Genomic DNA, 21,390 nt, shown 5'->3' on the forward strand with positions numbered 1-21,390 from the left:
CTAGGCCTGGACTTGGGTCTAGTGCCACTGAAGTTTTGAGGCCAGGTAGAGCATGGAGATAATGAGTTCAGTAGGCAGGCTAGATCTAAGGGGCCTGTAGATGGCATCCATGTTGTTACTGAGCAGCTAGTGTTATACTGGAGTATGTAGCTTGGAATGAGGTCTGAATTGGGGAAATAGAATTATTCACATATTTTGAAGAAATGTCATTATTAATACAAATCATTCATTATTTCTCAAGAACCCATTTAAAGTACTTATGAACTACAAGAATCCTTTGCTCTTCACGTCTACCGTTCTTGAGTTTGGAAAACATGGAACATCATATTGTCTGAATCTGTTTGGCTCCCAAGTTTTAAATAGTGAACAGTGAGAGTTCAGATAGCAAAGTATTCATCTAAAAAAATATCCTGAATCTGCCAACATTCTGAGAGCAAAAGTCTGGACAGTAAGGGATACCTGTAATCAGGATTTGAGATTTTTGATTTAAGCCTAAAGATTTTGGATGGACCAGATGATTCTCTAATTTGGAAATGGCTTATTCAGACTATCTTCCTTACTTCTTCTAATGAAATAAAACATTGCTAAATGAAATGTTAGGAAAAAAAATGCAAACTATACCAATACATCTTGATAATCAAATCCTCCTTTTATACCCCAAACACCCTAAGTTTACAACTACCATTAAATTTTCTATCATCTGACCTGACAATGATGCTTGAAGGTCTGGTCAAAAAATAAACAAAAGTTGTTCTGCATTTATACGAAAAATAAATTACCTGGATGACTATCTGGCCACTTGGCAAATCCCCCTACAAGGCGATCTTGAGTTGATAAGATGTAATTTCTATTTTTCTCAAAGTTAGTGTATTGGAAAATTTTCAGAAGCTGAAATACATAACAAATATAAATTTACTGACACAAAACTTTCTACCGACCATGGACTCAATTTTCAGGTATCATTTACATATTTTTTTCTCTGGCTAAGGCTTTCAGAGCAAGCTTCTGGGGACTTGAGCACTTAAAATCAGTCAACCACATTATTGTTTTTTTATTATTTTATCTAATCTACTCTCCTTTTCTTGACCCACTCATTGTCTCCTTCTTTTGAACCATGCTTCCACATTTAGCTAGGTTCAAGACACAACTTCCCCAATCTGTTCAACTTATATTTGGTCATTTTAAAAAGTACAATTTTATCTACTCATATTTTAATTCTTAAGATAAGCTTCTGAGCTACTAGTTACAAACTCATAGTAACCAGAACTAAAAATACTTAAAAAAAAAAAAAAAAAAAGGCAACAAAAATTATTAACCAGATGCTAGAAACAGGTTTGAGAATAGTAAAAACATTACAGCTCTTTAATTAGGAAAGATAAAAGGTGAGGCAAATATAATTTTAGCATAGAAATCATGTAGCTTAAAGGTTTAGGATATGTATTAGTCTTCTCTCTCAAGAGCCTATTAAATAGAAAAAAATAAAGAATAAATAAAACTGTAAAGAGAAGGGAGGAGTGAGCAGCAGACAAGAAAGTTCAAGAAATTTCTATAAGACAAAAAGCAGTTGAAAGTGTGTTCATGAAGCAGAGAGCCACAGAAGATATCAATGGTTAATGAAAAAGCATTATTTCTCAAAAAATAAAAACAAAACCAATGAAAAGGTTATGATACAAACAAGAAACAAACTTACTCATTCAGTTTGATTTAATAAATAGAAAACAAAGAAATCCTGATGCTGGAAACATATTCCATCAAGTGGCACGTAGGACATTACAAAAAAGAAATTGTAATTTTAACACTATACTTAATTCAGCAATAAACAGTATTTTCATGGTCATAATAAGTGATTGCTGATTTTTAAATTTTAGAAACAACCTAAAGTGAAGCCTAAAATTTTGTTATTGTTACTATACAAAATATGAATGTTACCTAATTTCATATTATAAAAGTAAACTGACCAAATTAGAAGGTAGGAGAAAAGGTTCAGAACAAAACACACACACACACACACACACACACACACACACTACTACACACACACACACTGATTAAAAAACAGGGAGGTTAAATTTTCACTTTTTTCATAGTTGGGAATCAAAGATGTCTAAAGGAGATAAGACTGGAAATCATATTATTGTTTAAAGTTATCTACAACAGCAGTCTCCCAACTTTTTGGCACCAGAGACTGGTGCTCCTATGAGAATCTAATGCCCGATGATCTGAGGTGGAGCTGAGATGGTGATGATAGTGATGCGAGCGGCTGCAAAAACAGATGAAGCTTTGCTCGCTGGCCACACACTTTCTACTGTGTGGCCCAGGGCTTGGAGACCCCTGATCCACAAGAATTAAAGTTTTAAAAAATGTTTAAAAATGGTTGCCTTTAGAAAGTTAACAAGGTCATATTAGAAAGACCCAAGAGTCCACCTGAAGAGGCTCCTACTGGCTAAAGATAGGACAACTTAAGCATGAAAAAAACCAATGTAATGAATTCAAACATATAAAATATGTGATACTGAATGGGGAAAAAAGCCTACAATTCTATTATTTTTATTGGAAAACTTTAGGGACTGCTAGGAAACCAACTCACTGTACTGAACGAATATTATTAAAATTAAGAGAAAGAATTATCCACTTTTCTCTATACCAACTATAAATCAAGGTAACATAATTCCTCCTTATAAAAGACCCTGAGTTAATAAATTAGAAATGACTGACTACCACCATTTTGCAGCCCCTAATGACATAATGGATCTCAACAATGACTGCTAAACTTTTCTGTAAAAAAAGTGTGATGAGGTTTTTATATACTAGCAACAAACAATCCAAAAGGAAATTAAGAAAGCAATTCAATTTACAATGGCACCTAAAAGAATTAAAAACTTAGGACTAAATCTAACCAAGGAAATAAAACACTTGTATACTGAAAACTATAAAATACTGCTGAAAAAAATTAAAAGTCTAAATAAATGGAAAGACATCCATGCTCATGGACAGGAAGACTTAACATTATTAAAATATCAATACTACACAAAGGGATCTACAGATTGGAAGCAATCTCTTAAAATTTCAACAGCCATTTTTGTAAGAAATGGGAAAACCAATCCTCGAATTCACATGAAATTGCAAGGGGCCCTGAAGAGCCAAAACAATTAAAAAAAAAAAAGTTGGAAGACTCATACATTCTGACTTCAAAACTTACTACAACGCTATAGTAGTCAAAACAGTATGGTACTGGCATAGGAACAAGATACATGAACCAATAAAATTGAGAGCTCAGAAATAAACCCTCAACTATATGGTCCACTGATTTTAAACAAGGGTGCCAAAATCATTTAATGGGTAAAAACTAGTCTTTTCGACAAATGATACTGAGAAAGCTGAATATCTATATGCAAAAGAATGAAGCTGGACCTTTATATCATACACAAAAATTTACTCAAACTGGATCTAACACCTAAACTCAAGAGCTAAAACTATTAAAACTGCTGTAAGAAAATACTGAGGTAAATTTTCATGACATTGGATTTGGCAATGATTTCATGACTATGACAACCAAAAGCACAGGCAACAATAGACTATCAAAAAGATAAATTAGACTTTTTCAAAATTAAAAATTTCTGTGCATCAAAGGACATTATCAACAGAGTGAAAAGGCAACAATGAAATGGAAGAAAATATGTGCAAATCATATATCTTCATGAGGGATCGATATCCAGAATACATGACAAACTTATACAACCCAACAATAAGAAAATAAACAACCTGATTAAAAAATGTGCAAAAGACTTGAATAGACATTTCTCCAAAGAAGATGTACAGGTGGCCAATGAGCACATCAAAAGATGCTCAATATCACTAATCATTAGGGAAATGCAAATCAAAACACAATGAGATACTGCTTCACACCTATTAGAATGTCTATTAAAAAACAAGTGGTGAAGATGCAGACAAATCAGAGATCTTATACAATGCTAGTGGGAATGTAAAATGGTACAGCTGTTGTTGAAGTCTGTGGTTCCTCAAAAAGTTAAAGAGAATATGTAATTCGGAAGAAATGTAAGCAGGGACCTGAACTGATATTTGTACATTAACATTCACAGCCATAATTCTATAAAAAATTATTTTTGTTATAAATGGCACAAGATTATTTTTCAGTTATAATTGACACACAATATTCTGTTAGTTTCAAGTGTACAACATAGTGATTAGACATTTATATATCTTACAGAGTGTTCACCCCAATAAGTCTAATAACCATCTGACACTATACATAGTTACTACATTATGGACTATATAGCCACCTTATTCACAATAACCAAAAGGTGGAAATGACCCAAGTGTCCATTAACAGGTAAATGGATAAACAAAATGTGGTACACACATACAACAGAGTATTACTCAGCCATAACAAAGAATACAATTTTGATACATGCTACAACATGAATGGATTTTGAGAACATTATACTAAGTGAAACAAGCAGACAAAGAAGGACACATATGATTCCATTTATATGACACATCTAGAATAGAGACAGAAAGTGGAGTAGAGGTTATCAGGGGCTGGAAGGAGGAAAGAAAGGAGAGTTATCTTTCAATGAGTACATATTTTACGTTGAGGATGATGAAAAAAACACCTTTTCTTTACGTTATGAAGTGATCGCCTCAATAAATCCTGTACCCATCTGACACCCAATGATGAAAAACTTTTGGGTACAGATAGTGGCAATGGCTACGCAACACCATGAATGTAATTAATGCCACTGACTTGTATACTTACAAATAGTTAAACTGATAAATACGATGTATATTTTACCACCATTAAAAAAAAAAAGAAAAAGCTGATGACTTAATAATGAATTAAATCGGGTTTGACAATTCTGCAGCCCTCTGGCCAAAAGGGAGACAACCAGAGATTATACCCCTCTTGATGTGATTCAACAGGAAATATACATCATCACTGACTGGATGTTAAGTAATAATAAGGAATTATGGCTGATCTTTAGACGTGATAATGATACTACAGTTCTGTTTTTTAAAATAGTATTTTCATTTAGTGATTATACTGAACAATTCCAGGTAATATAAAAGTTGTGTCTGGCATTTGCCTTAAAATAATACGGTGAGGGGGAGAGAAGTAGGTAAGAGTATGGACGTTCAGGAAGGCTGGCTTTGGGATGAAAACTGTTGAGATTGGTTGATAGGTATATGGGAGTTCATTATACATTAGTCCCCCTATTTCTGAATATATGAAATTTTCCATAATTAAAATTATGAAATTTTCCATAATTTGTTTTTAGATTCCAGAATATCAGAACTAGATGATAAGTTTTTAAAGGTGAAAAAGCAATTTTAAGATAGAGGAAAAAAAGATAGAGGAAACTTGTGAGTATTTAGTGGCTAATAACCTTATGGAGATAGGTATATTGAAACGTAGTAGAAATTGTGAAAAATATATGAATATATCAATACATTTCAGAAGGTTTACATAAATAAATTAATATAAAAAAGAAAGCCTTAACTGATTTTTAAAGGAATGGCTTATGGTTTATCTTTTAAAATTAATATTTTCCCATAAAATCTGTACTGATATGTTCAGACAGATATCTGTTCTAGATGGACAACAGGATGGTTTCAGTACCAAGTTTTTTATGACCTTATACCTACTTTCTTATCTAGGTTCTAAACCACTTGAGTGTTATAAGAATGAAAATTTTCAAGTAGTACAACAAATAACCGAATTCTATGGAAAAACCATAAAGAGACTAGTTTTGCCAGAGCTACAGGAAAAACTTAGTAGCCTAAATCTAACAATATTTAATGAACATTACAGAGACCAAATCCTTTTGGTTAATATAAACACAGTTTATATTAGAGTATAGGTTTCTCATTTTTATTATTTCTCTTACCTTTAGAGTTGCTCCCACCCAAAAAGAGTAACAGGTGTCTACAGGCTTATTTGGTCTTCCATGATAACCATTTTGTTGCCTCATTATACACCACCTCTTTATCCTGTTCAACTCTTTTTCTGAAAAAACTTCTTCTAGTTTATCCATGAGACACAGTGATGCAATGCCACAAAAAGTTGATCCTCCTGTTAATCAAAACACGTAATACTTTAAACTTCAAATCAGATGCCTAGGAAAATAATATAAAATGGTTGGAGGGAAAAAAATATGGTTATATAATTCTAGAAAAAGTGAAATAAAAGTAATTTAAATTTACAAGACAATTATAATTTTAAATAACCATTAAGCAATGAAGTCTTCAATATTAATTTGATGAAATCGTAAAGAACTTAAAATAATTTAAAGCTAAAAAAAACATTTTACTTATAAAAATAAGTAAGGCCTGGGGATATTAAGAAACTTGTTCAAAATTATACGGTTAATGACGGAGTTGAAACTAAAATGAAGGATTACTATTCTCTTTCTAGTACTCTACCACCTGAGTCTGATTTTTATTCCCTTAAAGACAGTCTATTGCTTATGCAGTGAGATTCCGTCAGCCTAATTTTCACATATAACATAAACAAGCTGGAAGCTGGTATGCAGAGATGACACTTAGTCGGCTTAAGTAATTTAAGGAAAAAAAAATTTGAGTGAAGGGAGAAGGAGACAGTGTGTGTGGGGGTAGGGGAGAAGAAATCTGCAGCTGGAAGCAGATGCACAGTGAGTACCTATACTCACTGCAGGAGACTAATGTCCTCCCCCAACGATATCCAAGTCCTAATCCCTAGAACGAGTGCATGTTATGTATATGGCAAAAGAAACTGCAAATGCGATTAAGTTAAGGATCCTGAGATGCAGAGATTATCCTGGATTACCTGGATGGGCGCTAAATGTAACCACAAGTGTCTTCATAAGAGGTGGCAGAGGGAGATTAAACTACAGAAAGAGGAGGCGGCAGAGGGAGATTAAACTACAGAAAGAGGAGGCAACGTGACTATGGAAGTAGAGATTGGAGTGATGTGACAAGTCTGGGAATGGTGGCAGCCACCAGAAGCTGGAAGAGGCAAAAAACCAGATTGTCTCCTGGAGCCTCCAGAAGGAACCAGCCCTGTTGACGTCTTGATTTTGGCTCTGGAGGTTGCAGTTCGGACTTCTGGTGTGAATAAATTTGTGTTGATTTACACTTCCTAGTTCATAGTAAAATGTTACAGCAGAAATAGGAAACCAATATTCTCACAAAGGTGATTATTTTCCTCAGGCAATGAAAAGTCTGTATTTTTCCATAAAGAAAAGAAACAATACTTTCCATTGGCACTATCTGTTGTCAACTCCAGTTTGAAAATACTTCTATTTCCAATTTATTTCAACTTCACTTAGTAATTTTTGTTAATTTCATCTATATAAATAAATAGTGCCTAATATTCCTCATCCTGTAACTTTCCTTTTGGTGTTACAAATTTTGGATGTATTCTCTGGAAAAGTGAGCATTCCCTGTAGAAAACTCAAGGCAGCTATCACATCAAAAGGATTATTGTCAGTAAGAACTAATCTTTAGAATTTTTTTCAATTCTGGGAGATCTGTTAGTGATGAATGAATTAAAATAGAAAAGCAAAAGAAAAAAGAAAAACGAACTCATAACCTTTTAGTATAATTTCTATTAAGCAACTATCAATCTTATTTCTTCTTCAATAACCCACTAGTTTCAATTTCTCTTTCATGATAACCTGCCCATGACTTCAGGTATTATAACATCATTAACTATAAAGCCTCTAATTGTATGTTGCCTTTAAAACTAACTACTAAAAGGTAAAATGAGGCATTTAATTGTTACTCTCCAAATTACTTGTCAGGATTCTTTAAGGCAAATTGGCACAATTCAAAGTAAAAATGCTCTTTACTTTGCTCAAATCACCAGATTCTGAAAATAATAACTGCTGAAGTCTGGGCTCTGGGTAGTCAAAAACATTTATTACAAAGTCTATGCTTTAAGCTAAAATTCATTTACCAACGTTTACCCCTGAGAGGTTCTTGTTTTACACAAAATCCTAAAAAACTAGTTGCAAAAACCTGGATTAAAAGCAGTATGTTAGAGAAGTGTTAGTGGCAGGCACAGAAACAGCAAGAAAAGACAAGTAACGTCTTGACAATAAGTAAATTAAGAATACTATAAAACAGCAGGCATAAAAACTCATATAGACTATTCTTTGGGAGTTAAATACAATTAGATCAAAGACTCCTACAGGCTTCAAAAAACTTCAAGAATATTACATCATTATATTAAAGTACAATACAAGAATTACTTCTTATAGTAATAATCTGAATTCATACAGAAAAGGTTAAATTGTGTTTATAATGCCTTAGCTGAAGAAGGTATGAAAATAACCTTTCTTATCAAAGGCATATAAAAATAAAAATATTAAGGCACATACAAAGAAGAGAAATATTTCCATCTGAAATTGCTAAAAGGTTGTCACTTAAAGTGATATGCTTCAGTTTTATAGAATATCTGTCATAAAACATCACAGCAGGAAGGGACCAGAGAAGTTCTCTCTTAACAACTTTCTCCAGTTTTTCCAGGTACAACCTAAAGCAGGTGTTCCGGACTCTAGTTCTATATGCTATGATTTACTTCATGTTAACAGTTATAAGTTAACTTATTGCTCTCATAGTTTTTACTGCTCAAATTTGAGCATTCTCTTAGTATTTATTTGCATATACCAAATTATCTGAAAGAATCTAGGTGCCAGATCTGAAATGTATAATTTAAGATGGTCAACAAACATATAGCTAAAGTAGAAAGGTAAATAATTAGAAACATAAGTACATCATTTTACACTGAACATCATAAAGGGTAAAGTGAGGTACAATCGAAGAAGTTGAATGCTTACATGAAATCAGGCAAAAGAATTTATTATTTCTCTTCTGGATTAAAGAGTAGAGATATTTCAAAAGAATCATGGAATCGAATTAATTTATCTGAACTTTAATATTATGCATCCTGAGAGTAAAGATAATTTTAATCCTAGCAAAGCATAAAAATCCAATTCTTCCAAAACACATGCACTGTACTATCATAAAAGAATCACTAGGATAAATAGAATCATCACACGATCATGGTCTAGAATGGTACAAGGTGCCGGTTTACTTTCAATGACAAATCGGCTACAAGATAAGCAGTGGTTAGAGAAGAGCAGATTAATGAAAAAGAAAACAATAATAACAACAATTCATTAAATAACATTTAGGCTGCAGAATTAGGAAGAAAAGTACATTAAGAAACTTGATTATTATCAAACTAGAGAAGAACAGGTTGCAAATTCAGTCTTCTCAGCTTTGGGATGCAAGTGGGTACAGGATAACCGATTCATCAAATACTTACTGAACGACTACAATGTACAAGAGGGATATGGAGTAAGGCATGAATAAGACATGATCAGCTTACAATTTAGCAGAGAAGATAAGGTAAACCGAGATAAGTATCATGAAAATGGTATGAAACAAGTATTATGGGAATATAGAAATTGCTCTGGGCTAGGGGGGACAAGGGATAATGAAGTTTTACAGAAAATATACACTGGAACCAGGCATAGAAAGATGGGTAAAACTATGAAGGTTAACAAAAGGGAAACAGAAAAAGTAGGTAGAGGGGAAGCATTTCAGGCAAAGAAAAAAAATATATTAGCAAAGTCCAGAGGTGAAAAGGCATGAAAGAACACTTGGAGAATATATTTTTTCTACAGTTTAAAATGAATGGAATAGATTGCTCATATCTGCCATCTACAAAGCTAGTTTGGAACGGGATCAAATTTGGAAAATTAAACTAAAGGATTTAAATGTGGACAGAATAGTATTGCTGAGCAAGCACAGGGTTGCAAGTTGAGTTATGACATCTGATATGTGAGCCTTCTAGTTAAGTTACTTAAATTCTCTGAGTAAAATGACAATACTTATTGTGGTAGTTTTGTTCTGTAATAACTTGGCTAAGCTAGAACTACCTGTATGGCCTGAGGTTAGAGAAATCTCTAAGAATTATAATGTGGACATGAAGTAGCAGCCATTGCCTTGGCTGTTTTTAGGGGAGGTAAGAAACAAAGGCAGAGGTGCTGCTAGATTCTAGCCTGACTTTACTCTTCCTATACACTTGGAATCCAAGTTCTTATTACTTCTTGCTCTAGTGACACCAGGCCCATAAATGGATGCAGGGCAACAGCCCTCAACATATTCCTCCATCACAGTCACACTGGCAGCTGGATGTGTCCAGCTTTTCATATTCCCCTGCAAAATCTCACTTTTTCACCTGTGCCAGTACTTTAGAAGGGCTTCTCAATGACTTTTTCCCTATCCGCTAACTACCTCTTTCAGGGCCATACTCCTCCTCCATCTTCTTCTACAGTGGTGAAAAATCTGATTCTTATAATAAATCCTTATTCTTTTTAATATTCACAGTGGTTTTGCTTCTCTAGCCAAAATACAAAGATTCCTACTCTCAGAGGGCTGGTGCGAAGATTAAATGAGACTAAATGGTAGCTGGCACAGAGCAGCTGCTTAATAAATTCTTTTCCTTTTGGTCTATGGATGAAAGATTATAAACTGGTAACCTATGGGGGAAAAGTGGTGAAAAACAAAAACAGAACAAGAGATTAAACACTCAAAATTCTGGATTTCTGGCTTCTCTTAAAAAATCAGTAGATCTGGCAGCAGTAGCAGCAGTAGTTCCACATTCCTGAATAACAAGAACAGGCTTGGGAGAAAGAAAAGAGGAAAGCAATTATTTTAAACATGTGCAGCTTGAGATGCTGAAGTGACAGCAAGGTACATATGCCTGGCGGGCAGATGGAAAGAAAGTATGCAGTTCAGAAGCAACAGTACGTTTGGAAACATAGCTTGGGTACCATCAACACCAGGATGATTGACAAAGAACTGGCTGTTGGTTCATTCAACCATGTGCCACATATGTAATAGGTGTGGGGATACAAGAGTGAATAAAACAGGCCCAAATCTCTGTTCTCATGAGGTTTACATTATGTGAGGAGAGAGAGATAATAAACAAATAGCTAAAATATAAGTGATATGGAGAAAAAGCCAGAAGCGGGGATAGGGAACAGGGTGTATGTATATGGTTGGTTTCAGATTCTAAATAGGGGGTGTTTACGTGGGTGATTTGCAACTTTAAATAGGGGGCTTATCCAAAACTAGCATTTGAGCTAGGACGTAAAGTATGTCAACACACACACACACACACACACACACACACACACACACACACACCCACCCACCCACCCACCCAAAAAACAGGTATATGCTAGGATTAGCGGTGAAAGATTCTATACAAAGAACAGCAAGTACAAAAGCCCTGAGATTTAGAAAGATGAACTATTCCCAGTAAAGAATAAAGTTGGGCTGAGGTAAAGAGGTCAGAGGAAAAAACACAAATGATGAAGGAGACAGAAACAATTTGTCAGGAAGCAGGACAAGAGGAATGTGCTGTTTCAAGAAAGAAGGGGGAGAAGTTAACAGCTTTAAATGCTTCAATAAATAGAAGATGAGGAATGAAAGACCTTGGATTTGAATTACAGATCATTCATGACTTGAGTAACTTCCTAAATTGCTAAAGGCTTACAAAGAAAATTAAAGAACAACCCATCCGTGTAAAAGGGCAAATAGTATATTTGGACCACTATTCTAAAAAGATTAACAATAGAAAGAAGAAAAAGAGAGAACACAATGACTTTACAGGGTAGCAAAACTGAAGGGCTACTTTTTAAGAAAAGGTTTTACTTGCCAGTGTAGATAGTGATAAAATAAGACAGGGAAGGAAGGCTATACCAAAGTCCTCCAGAGTAGTACTTCTCAGCATATCTAACCTTACAGCACACAAAGAACATCTGATATTCTTAGAGCATACTGGGGTGCCCTCAGGGGGATGCTCCTGGCCAGAGGCCACCTTAGCAGGGGCTCCAGATACACAAGTCTCACTTGGCTGCCACAAAGGCTGAGGGAGCAATAGCTTAGCACACTTAGAACCCATTTGTAGTACAACAATATACTGTGACACTGATTAGGAAGCCCTCTTTTAAGGCTTAGGCCTTAAACCTACCAAGCCAAATTAGAGATGAAAGGAGGATGTAAGCTTGGCAGGAATCGCAGTCTATCACTGATGCTCTTCAAGGGTACAATCCTACTCAAGTCATACTGACTCAAAATCATTATCTACATGACTCAGCAAGACTTTTTTCCTAACAGGATCCCTCAGAGAATATCATGTTTGAGCAGCCCTCTCTGTTTCACATCCCAGAGAACGTAATCCCAACTTCTTGGGAACAACACTGTCTGTCCCATAGGTCTCCTATACTGGTGAGGTGTCACCTCAGCCAGAGTGCCCATTAACACCCTTTACAACAGCGAGTAATAGACCCTGTCTTCTCAGAAATCCTTACAAATGCCAGATTTCCTATTTGTGCAACTACGAGTATATCCTTTGTTACCGAGTAGTGATGACCAGTGACATAACTGCTATTGCCAGCGTGCCCCACCCCCAATCTCATATAGACTCAGGCAGACACAAGAATTATGGTGTCCTAATTACAGTATGGCCTCAGAAGTCAAAGACTGTCTTCTATATATGCCTTAGTGACACATACTTTACAAATACCTACACTGAAGGAAGGAGTAAAGATGTGAGGGAGGAGATACCTTACAGGACAAGGTTCCAGGGGAAATATAAGGATATGGGGTAGAGAAATATGTTAAAATATTTTTTTATACATGTTTTATAGATTAGAAACCACTTTACCCCACAGCTCTTATAATCCTAACAACAATCTCAAAAAAAAGAGATATAATTATTTCTACTCTGTTGGTGAGGAAACCCTGAGAGATTATGTGAGGAGCCAAAGTCACACAGCTGGTATCAGGGATAAAACCTGAATATTGATCTGTTCTGTTCTTTCCACTCTATCACTAGCATAAGGATGGACACAACAGGTGAGCACAAAAACAAACAAACAAACAAAAACCCCTGCTGTGATGAAGAGGAGTCTACTCAGAGAGGATCCTTGGTTTGGGCCTCTTTCTTTTTAAAAGAGGAACCTGGAAGCTTATTTACTTCTACATGGAACTATTCAATTTGAAAGAGTTAATAAGGCTACTGATGTGCTGACAAACTAAGTGACTATTATCTATTCTGGTTCTGCCAAAAGTGGGGAAAATGTGAAAAGACTGAACATATATACACTTGTATATAGTGAACAAATGCTATGCAGCAAAATATTTTATGAGACCGACTTAGGATAATTATATTAAGGAAGATAAATAAAAAAATTTTCACATTTAATATTCTGCATCTAGCCTTTTAGTGTTAAGCCAAAGAAGAAAACCTGCTGTTTTCTAAAATTGTCTTAAGAAATTATTCTGAGATATCTTCATGCAGTTAATACTTGAAAAGATTATTAGAAAATATTATATAAACATTCTGGTCTGAATAATCTATAAATGATTACTGACACAGAAGAGGTTCAAATTAGCACAATGGTGTCAAAAGACAGAAATAAGAAAGAAGATTACCAGGCTGCACCAAGGATCGAGATAAACTTCTGAGGTACTCCATGTTAAAGATATCATGATGTTATTTAAAGAAACAAAAGAAATTACATGTTCATTTATTTTAAGATGCCTTACCATGAGATTCAAGTCCAGCTCCCTGTGCCAACCCATTGTCATAAGACTGAAAAAGAAAAACATGATTCAGTTTAACAAGGAAATAATAAGTTGTCATTATGCTAATTTTTTGTCTCTTGATCTAATTTTATTTCTCCTTTATATCTTCCAAATTATTCACTCTTTCTCACAAAGAAGCAGATGTAAGCATTTTCAAGTACCTGATCTTTGTCTTACTCACATCAAATTACTAAATGCAAACATCAGGCACATTCTGAGAACAGACTGTTCAAAGATGGCACCTATTCAATTTCTACTCATAAAAAGGCCCAACCCTTATTCCCTTCCCACTTGCAAGAATGTATGAATTTAAGGAAAATATAAGGATTTCATACTTATAAAACATTATAAACATGAAACAAATCTATTTTGAGGCTTTTGGGTAGTGAGGATAATGGTGTCTACCTAAACAGGAATCTCCCCACATTTCTACAAAATCAAAATAGAATAAGAACAATACAACGACAGAAAAATGAAACCTAAGCAAAGCTGGAAGACATGCTCAAGCTTCAAATTACCTGTCTATAGAAAAAGAAACATCAAATCCCAGCAAGCCGTCTCTCACACTCCTGACACACTTTTGCAGAGAGCAAGGACAATCTGAAAAATCGTGAGGAAGAGAGAGGTGGGGCGCTAATGGCAGATCTGAGATTGAGTCTACCCCAAGTGTGAAATATAGGCAGTTCTTGCTTTGCACAGTTCCAATATGTACACATTCCAAGTGCCATGGCTTAAATAACACAACATGGTTCAAATTTCAGTAACCACAATATATTAACTATGAGCAACTGCATAACATATAAACTTACTTTTGGCCTCTCAGTCCACAAATCACTGCATCAAGACAAATGACTAATCGCATCATCCTTTTCAAAGTCTGTTAGTGAATTGTCACTGAACATTTTATTCAGTTCACGCAGAGATAGCAAAGTGTGTGGTTGTGTTGACTCTTAGTGATAAATCCACATGATGATTTACAAAGGCATAACCAAAAGAGGTTATGAGAGTGGCCACCAAAGATGAAAGAGAAGTAAGGAAATGAAAAGCAGTAATAGTGGAAGTGAAACCGAGTTCAAACGGAGTTGTAGAAGAAACAGCTGATCATGGGAATGCTGACAGTGCTGCTATTTGAGACTATATAAGCAGACAGAAGAACTAAGTGAAGGCAAATATCTACATGGATGAGGAAAGTAGTTGTGATGAAAAGAATGAAGGTATTCTAGAGAAGTGATGCTGGAAAAAACCACATAAAAGGAACTCTCAGAGATACCGTACAACAATGAAGATGCGAAGGATAAAATGTTGGAAGCTGATACAAATACTGAAAGAAGTATGATCATTTATCAAGACAGGAAAGATGCTTGCTCCATATTGTAAGTTATATAATGAGAAGAAGCAAGGCACTATTCAAATGACTCGATAATTTTTTACAAAGAAAACACTTTAATTCTCAATACTGCTAATATTTTAAATGACAGTGTACTAAATAAATATTGGTTTTACCATTAAAAATTCTCTGTACATTTATAACTGATAGTAAAAGAGATTTTAATGTTTTGGCAAAAAATTGTAAAGGTCATAGAACAATAGCAATGTTTCCCGATGATGATTAAGATCACTGTGCATCATTTCTGCTTGCACGGTCATCATTATAGTCTGGCAATACCATGCAAAGCGAGCACTGCCTGAACTGAACAGTTCTGCTAAAACTGAGTACTGACTATAAGGAAGGATCTTAAGAATTTACAAGTCAAAGCGGTAGTATGCAAAGGGCATAACTCTGGTGAAGACAGTTAAAAAAAGAGAAAGGCTCTTTGAAGATCAGGTAATAAAGGAAAACTCAAAAGAGCAAAATTTAGATAACTGGGAAACAAAAGAAAACCTCTCATAAGAAAAAACACAGAACTCAAAACCCTTACTCCACTAAACACTACCCCGCCACATTCATTAAAGAAACAAAACTTTGTTTTCTTTGCATTGAAAAGAAGGTACTCAAACTAGGAATTCTTGTAAGAAAAATAATACACTAAATAACTAAACAGAAAAGGACAATCTATACAAAGTAACAGATGAAAACACAGCAATCAGACTGAAAACATCTTAGTATATGAAAATCTTCCTCCACTTCCAAAAACAGTGATAAAGCAGAAGAAAACTGTAATACAGCACCCCAAACTCAATTACATATCCTCAAACAAGCATTTGGAAATACAAAAAGGAAATTAAAAATGAAAAACAGAAAAGGATAAATAGTACGAAGAAATAAAGTTAAATGGTTTCAAAAAAGAAAGGGAAGAAAAAGACAAAATAAACTGAGAAATGAAGACTGAATTACAAGATGCCTAAACAGTAACAGTTTCAAATGAAAAGATAATTAGGGACATTAAAGAAAAGCTGAAACCGCAAGAGAATAATAATGAGACAAAGTAGTAAAAATAGTCAGAAAGTGGTTGAAATGAAAGATAAGCAAAAAGAACATACACAAAACTGGATAAAGAAAAAAGCAAAATAATGGACTTGAAGTAGGTGTCAGCAAAGCAGGGATGGCAGGCTAAAACTGGCCTGTCTCTTTGTTATACTGTCCTGGAGTTAAGAAAATGGTTACTCAAAGTAAAATAAATGCAAATTAAAAATACACTGAGATATCACTTTTTACCCAGCAGATTGTAAAAACCAAAGTACAACAACACACTCCATTGGCAAGGCTGTGTGGAAATAGGCATTCTCATGTACTGGTGAAAATATAAACTGGCCTATACTTTTTGGAGAGAAAATGGGCAATATTTAATAATATTAAATATGCACTTATCTTTGGATCAAGCAATTCCACTACTAGGAATTATATGAAGATATATCTCAAAAAATATGTCAACATGTATGCAGAAGTCTGTTCATTTCAACACTGTTTGTATTTGGAAAATATGTATTCTATATATTAAAAAGTTGAAAAAACTATGGCACTTGTACACAATGAAATACTATTACATAAAAAAAGAGGAAAACCTCTATGACTTGATATGGAAGAATTTTCAAGCTATATTATTAACTGAAAAAAGTATTTATGGTATGCTATCTTTTGAGTAAAAAAAAAAAAAATGAAGGGGAAATAAAAATATACATATCTGCTTATCAAAAAGAAGACAAACCAAACACTAATGAGAATGGTTACCCATACAATGAACAGGAATAAGGTGGTAAATATGTGGTTAGGAAGGAGGGTGGTAAAAAGGAGAGGAGGCCGTTGTCAGTTGCACATCTCTGAATATACCTTTTTGTACAGTTGTGACTTTCAGAACCAGGTTAATATTCCCCATATTAAATATATTAAAATCAATAAAGTGTGTGCATGGGGGAATCCTAAAATGGAATCCAAACAGAAACAAATTTGGTTGTATTTCAAATAAATAGTAAACAGACTAAAGTAGGTAAAATAAAAGTAAACCAAGTATTTAAATATAATATTTTGAATATATATCCTCAAGCTCTAAACAAAAATAATTACTCTAGGTAATGGAGCAACATTTGTCACTGTCAGAGAATGGAGTTATAAATGAAAAGAGGAAGGTTAAAATGAATCTTGTGATGTTGGACTGAAATTTGAGGTATTAGTATGGACTCATAGTTTTTAATATCTAGATAGACAGACACAGAAACAGACATAGATGTATTAAGTGTTTGGGGGGACGGGTGTCTGTGTATACATGCATAGATATATACATTTCCTAGCTCTGTCTGCTGAGAGAGGGGCTATAAGCAATGATATCCCAACATCAATGGGCACATCCAGTGTCCAAATCCTAGTTTCTAAACACCACCCTCCAATAAGAACAGGGCTCCTTTAACAAATGACTGATTCCAGAGCTGAGGCTGGGAAAGTAAAAGATGCACCCAGAAATATCTTATGGCAAAAAGCAAGGAGATGCTCAAAGAATGAAGAGGATATGTCAAAAGGGCACAAAAGCCTTCTTGAAGGGGTTCTCACTGACCACCTGGGATAATCTGAGTATCAAAATACAAAATGATAGTAACAGACAATAACCTTGAATAAAACAAGAATCTAGTGTCCATAGTGAAACAGATTGATGGCGGCAAAGGGAAAGCTTTTGCTAATGGTAGAATTTCAATCGATAGTTATAGGAGGAATTATAGGGCTAGAAAATCATCAATGTATACTAACACTAATGGATAAAAGTTTGATGGACAGGATAGTTACTTACTCTCCAAATATCTTACAATGAGATACTGAATAATTACAAAGAGAAAAACACAAAACTTTACAATGAAAAATCTGGCATATGACAACTTGACAAAGTGATCAGTTAACATCACCAGCAATCCGGCAACTCAACATCTGTTACCTCCAAATACAATGCACTGAGATGAACACAGTATCACTTCTATCGTATTCATGCCAAAATACACATCACCCATCCTTGTATGTAACATAAATTTCCTTTCCTCTAAAAACTCCTTGAAAGGTTTGTTCTTTCTGCCCCCACAGGCTTTTTAAAATTAATGCTATTGTAGATTCTACAAATTCTGATTCACATGTATATTGAGTTAAAAATAATATTTTTTCTCTAAGAACTTACATTTTCATTTTGAAATACTGACTAGTAAAAGCTGAATTAACAACCTAAAATATTATAATCTATAAAATTTAAAACTTCATTTGGAAAGTAATAAACCTAGGAAGCAACACTTCCACTTCTCTAGTTTTACGTAAGACTAAAATGTAAAGCAAAAGTTAATTTTGGCTGAGACTAAGCCTTCCTTCCTTACAGCTGCCAAAAAAGATTAAATTGTATTGTGTGAAGGAATAACATTATCTACCTGATAGTCTCCTTAAAATAAATCTTAGATTGAAAAAATATGTATATTGAGAAACCAGAGTAGATCCAAAAATCTATTGTCAGCCTAGACAATCTTGTTACATTTGGGTCTTGCTAGTCAAAATGGCTTAAGGAACTGACACTTCACATGCAATATAGGAATAATCTCTCCAAGGATGCCATAATTTTTCATTATGATTGGCCAGGATCCCTGCTAGAATAGACTATCAACATTTGCTTTTAAGATGCTTCTACGGTAAACCAATCTTTTCTGGAAAAGACATTGTTTCTTTAGATATAGTAAGATTACATTTAAATTTTAACAGTCAAAGAGTCAACCTGTCCTTGAAGATTATTTTTATGTGGCTGTTCTGATACATGACATACCTAGAAAGCAATCTTATTGGCCTTATTTCCAAATTTTTGCTGGAAAAGTTGAAGCATGAATTACACTGTAGCCCTGATATACCAGCAATAGTAACCTAAAACAAACAATTTATCAACATAACTTACCATACTACTCCTAATGTAGTTGATGGCTTTTTTCGTATCCATACCAGACCAGTTGTTTAGCATATAGCAAATACAGGAAGCACAGTATACAAATCGCATGTCATTTTCACTGCCTTCAGGTACCGCGCAAAAACTGAAAATAACAACATGACATTATTAACACTGTACTATAATTTATTATTTTTTTTTGCAGGGGGAGGAGGGTTAGAAACACCTATTTCATGTCTTTACTCACAAAAAAATCTATCATGAACATGGATTTAAAAATCTAAATATGGATTTAACAAGCATATACTACTTTTATTATTCCATAAAAAACAGGGCTATTAACTTGAATAATATAAAACTATCTCTAAATATTATTCTTCTCCAAAGTTCTAATTTCTGGATAGCTTTACATGCTACCACTCAGAGTAAGTTTGTTTGCTCTCCTCCAGGGGCAGCTGTGGCACACTGGCTTGAGAATTAATGGCAAAAAAAGTAGCAGGTAAAACCTGGGACCTATTGGGTATTAAGAAATTCCCAAGCCCAAGTTTTGCTACGTGAAATTTCTCCTAACTATATATATATATATATATAACCATTAATTAATTGATCATATTGTTTTAATTTTTATCTATTTACTTAGTTTTATAGCGATAATAGTCTGTGTCTTTCATCTATTCCTTTATTGATAAATTAAGGATAAGGTAGCAGTAAACAAAGACTGCCCTGAAGTACTGAGAAATTAGTCACGTGTACTTGCTGAGGTAAATACTGAGTCTTATAGTATTTCCAATTAATGTCAATTTATTTTATATGTTGACATTAATTTTCCCCTCATCAAGAACAGTGTTTTAAAAATACTGACAGGAAACAGAAATATTGGTAGATGGAACACTGAAGTAACAACACAGCAGGGTTTGTTTGCGAAGTCTTTTCTTTAGACAGTATTATTACTGCTTTATCACTTCCTAGACTTAAAAAGGTTTCACCTTAAAATTCAAAGAAGATTCTTCTTTGGTTAGACACACCACAAGAGCCATCAAATATTAATGAATTCATTAACTTTTTTTTATCCTTTCAAAATGTCGAGAAAACTACCTACAATGTTCATCCTTTTCTCCCCATCACTGTCTCAAATTCAGACTAGTAAGAGTTTGTGATAAACTTTAAAGTTCCAGTATCCATTTTTTTAGTTCCAAAAGATTTTTCTTAAAACACACACACAAAAAAGTAAAAAAGAATGTCCCATACCTTCCATCTTCCAGCTGAAGGGCTCTCAAGCCTGCTAAGCAAGCTTCTTTATTTACGCGGCTTAGGTCATCTCCAAGAATAACCAAGCATGAAAGGCCAGTGTAGGTCATCGCTATGTGGCCACTATCATAAGGATGAGCTGTTCCAGGATTCTGAATTAAAAATTAATGTCAATTAGTAAAATGAAATGAAAACTTATTTCATTAATTTGACATGAGGTCAGTAAATACTGCAATTAAATGTTGTTCATACTGATTGGTATAATATAGAATTGAGAAAAACAAATTTCAATTATATATACGTATATATAGCCATATTTTACGAATCCTTTGTTTTTAGATTTCCCTACTAAAAGCAATGGGCACACATTGGAGACACTGTGCCAAATTCATGACTGTGACATAGGCAACTTGGTCTACAACTTGAGGCAGAGGAAGAAAGTTGAAGAAGTGCCTCTATCAAATCATGTCACCTTCTCCAAAATCACTATTCCAAAATTTTGAAGCAGAGTATGGAAAAACTGGCAACATGCCATTTACCTTCAGATTGCAATTGTATATAAATCTTGATATACAGCCAGGTACTGGCTTGTAATCATATACAAGCAGGTTGACCTCGTCATGGAAGAAGTTTCTATTTTATGAGCCCCCTTTCAACAAAATGACGTATTCTATGCTTTCTACTGTAGAATACTACTAGCATTTTGTGCACAGATGAAACATCTACAAAACTTGTTCTGGGTATGCTTCCTTGAAGAAGGAAAACACTCCTCACTTTGATAGGACTCACTGCTTTCTACACCTGCAAGTGCTGGTACCAAAGCCTCCAGCTATAACCCTGAAGATATTTTGCCTATTGCCGCAAAGGTCACCAAATTCATCCCTACTCTGGTCTTCAATCACTGCTTTGGCAAGAGTTTTTCCTTTATTCCTATGAGAACCAAATGCAAAGACCTCCTCTAACACATACAAGTTCACTGGCTACTAACAGAGCCAAGTATCAAGTATATGAGTGCTTTACTTCCAGTTTCTCCAGGAAATCACCGATAATTTGTACACACACAACAGTGAGACATTATTTTTGTAACAGGAATTTCTGGGTGTATACGTATTGCATATTCTTCCTGGAAGTAAGGTTTGCATAA

General features: G+C 34.4%; 1 protein-coding gene across 2 annotated transcripts in view; it reads right to left on the bottom strand.

Annotated features, from left to right (window-relative positions):
- PGGT1B (protein geranylgeranyltransferase type I subunit beta) overlaps positions 1–21,390 on the bottom strand; it is a 42,227-nt gene that overhangs the window by 6,314 nt on the left and 14,523 nt on the right. Inside the window, exons 4-9 of one of the 2 annotated variants that reach the window (XM_039848485.1) lie at positions 20,247–20,398; positions 19,011–19,143; positions 13,627–13,672; positions 5,907–6,091; positions 780–888; positions 7–163 (exon numbers count right to left, since the gene is read on the bottom strand). In XM_039848485.1, the coding sequence (XP_039704419.1) occupies positions 7–163; positions 780–888; positions 5,907–6,091; positions 13,627–13,672; positions 19,011–19,143; positions 20,247–20,398 (782 nt within the window). The remainder of the gene's footprint in view (positions 1–6; positions 164–779; positions 889–5,906; positions 6,092–13,626; positions 13,673–19,010; positions 19,144–20,246; positions 20,399–21,390) is intronic. The other variant, XM_039848486.1, reaches the window with a different exon arrangement.

The sequence above is a fragment of the Pteropus medius genome, unplaced genomic scaffold (genome assembly GCF_902729225.1).
Source record: "Pteropus medius unplaced genomic scaffold, Ma_sr-lr_union100, whole genome shotgun sequence".
Classification (NCBI taxonomy): Eukaryota; Metazoa; Chordata; class Mammalia; order Chiroptera; family Pteropodidae; genus Pteropus; species Pteropus medius.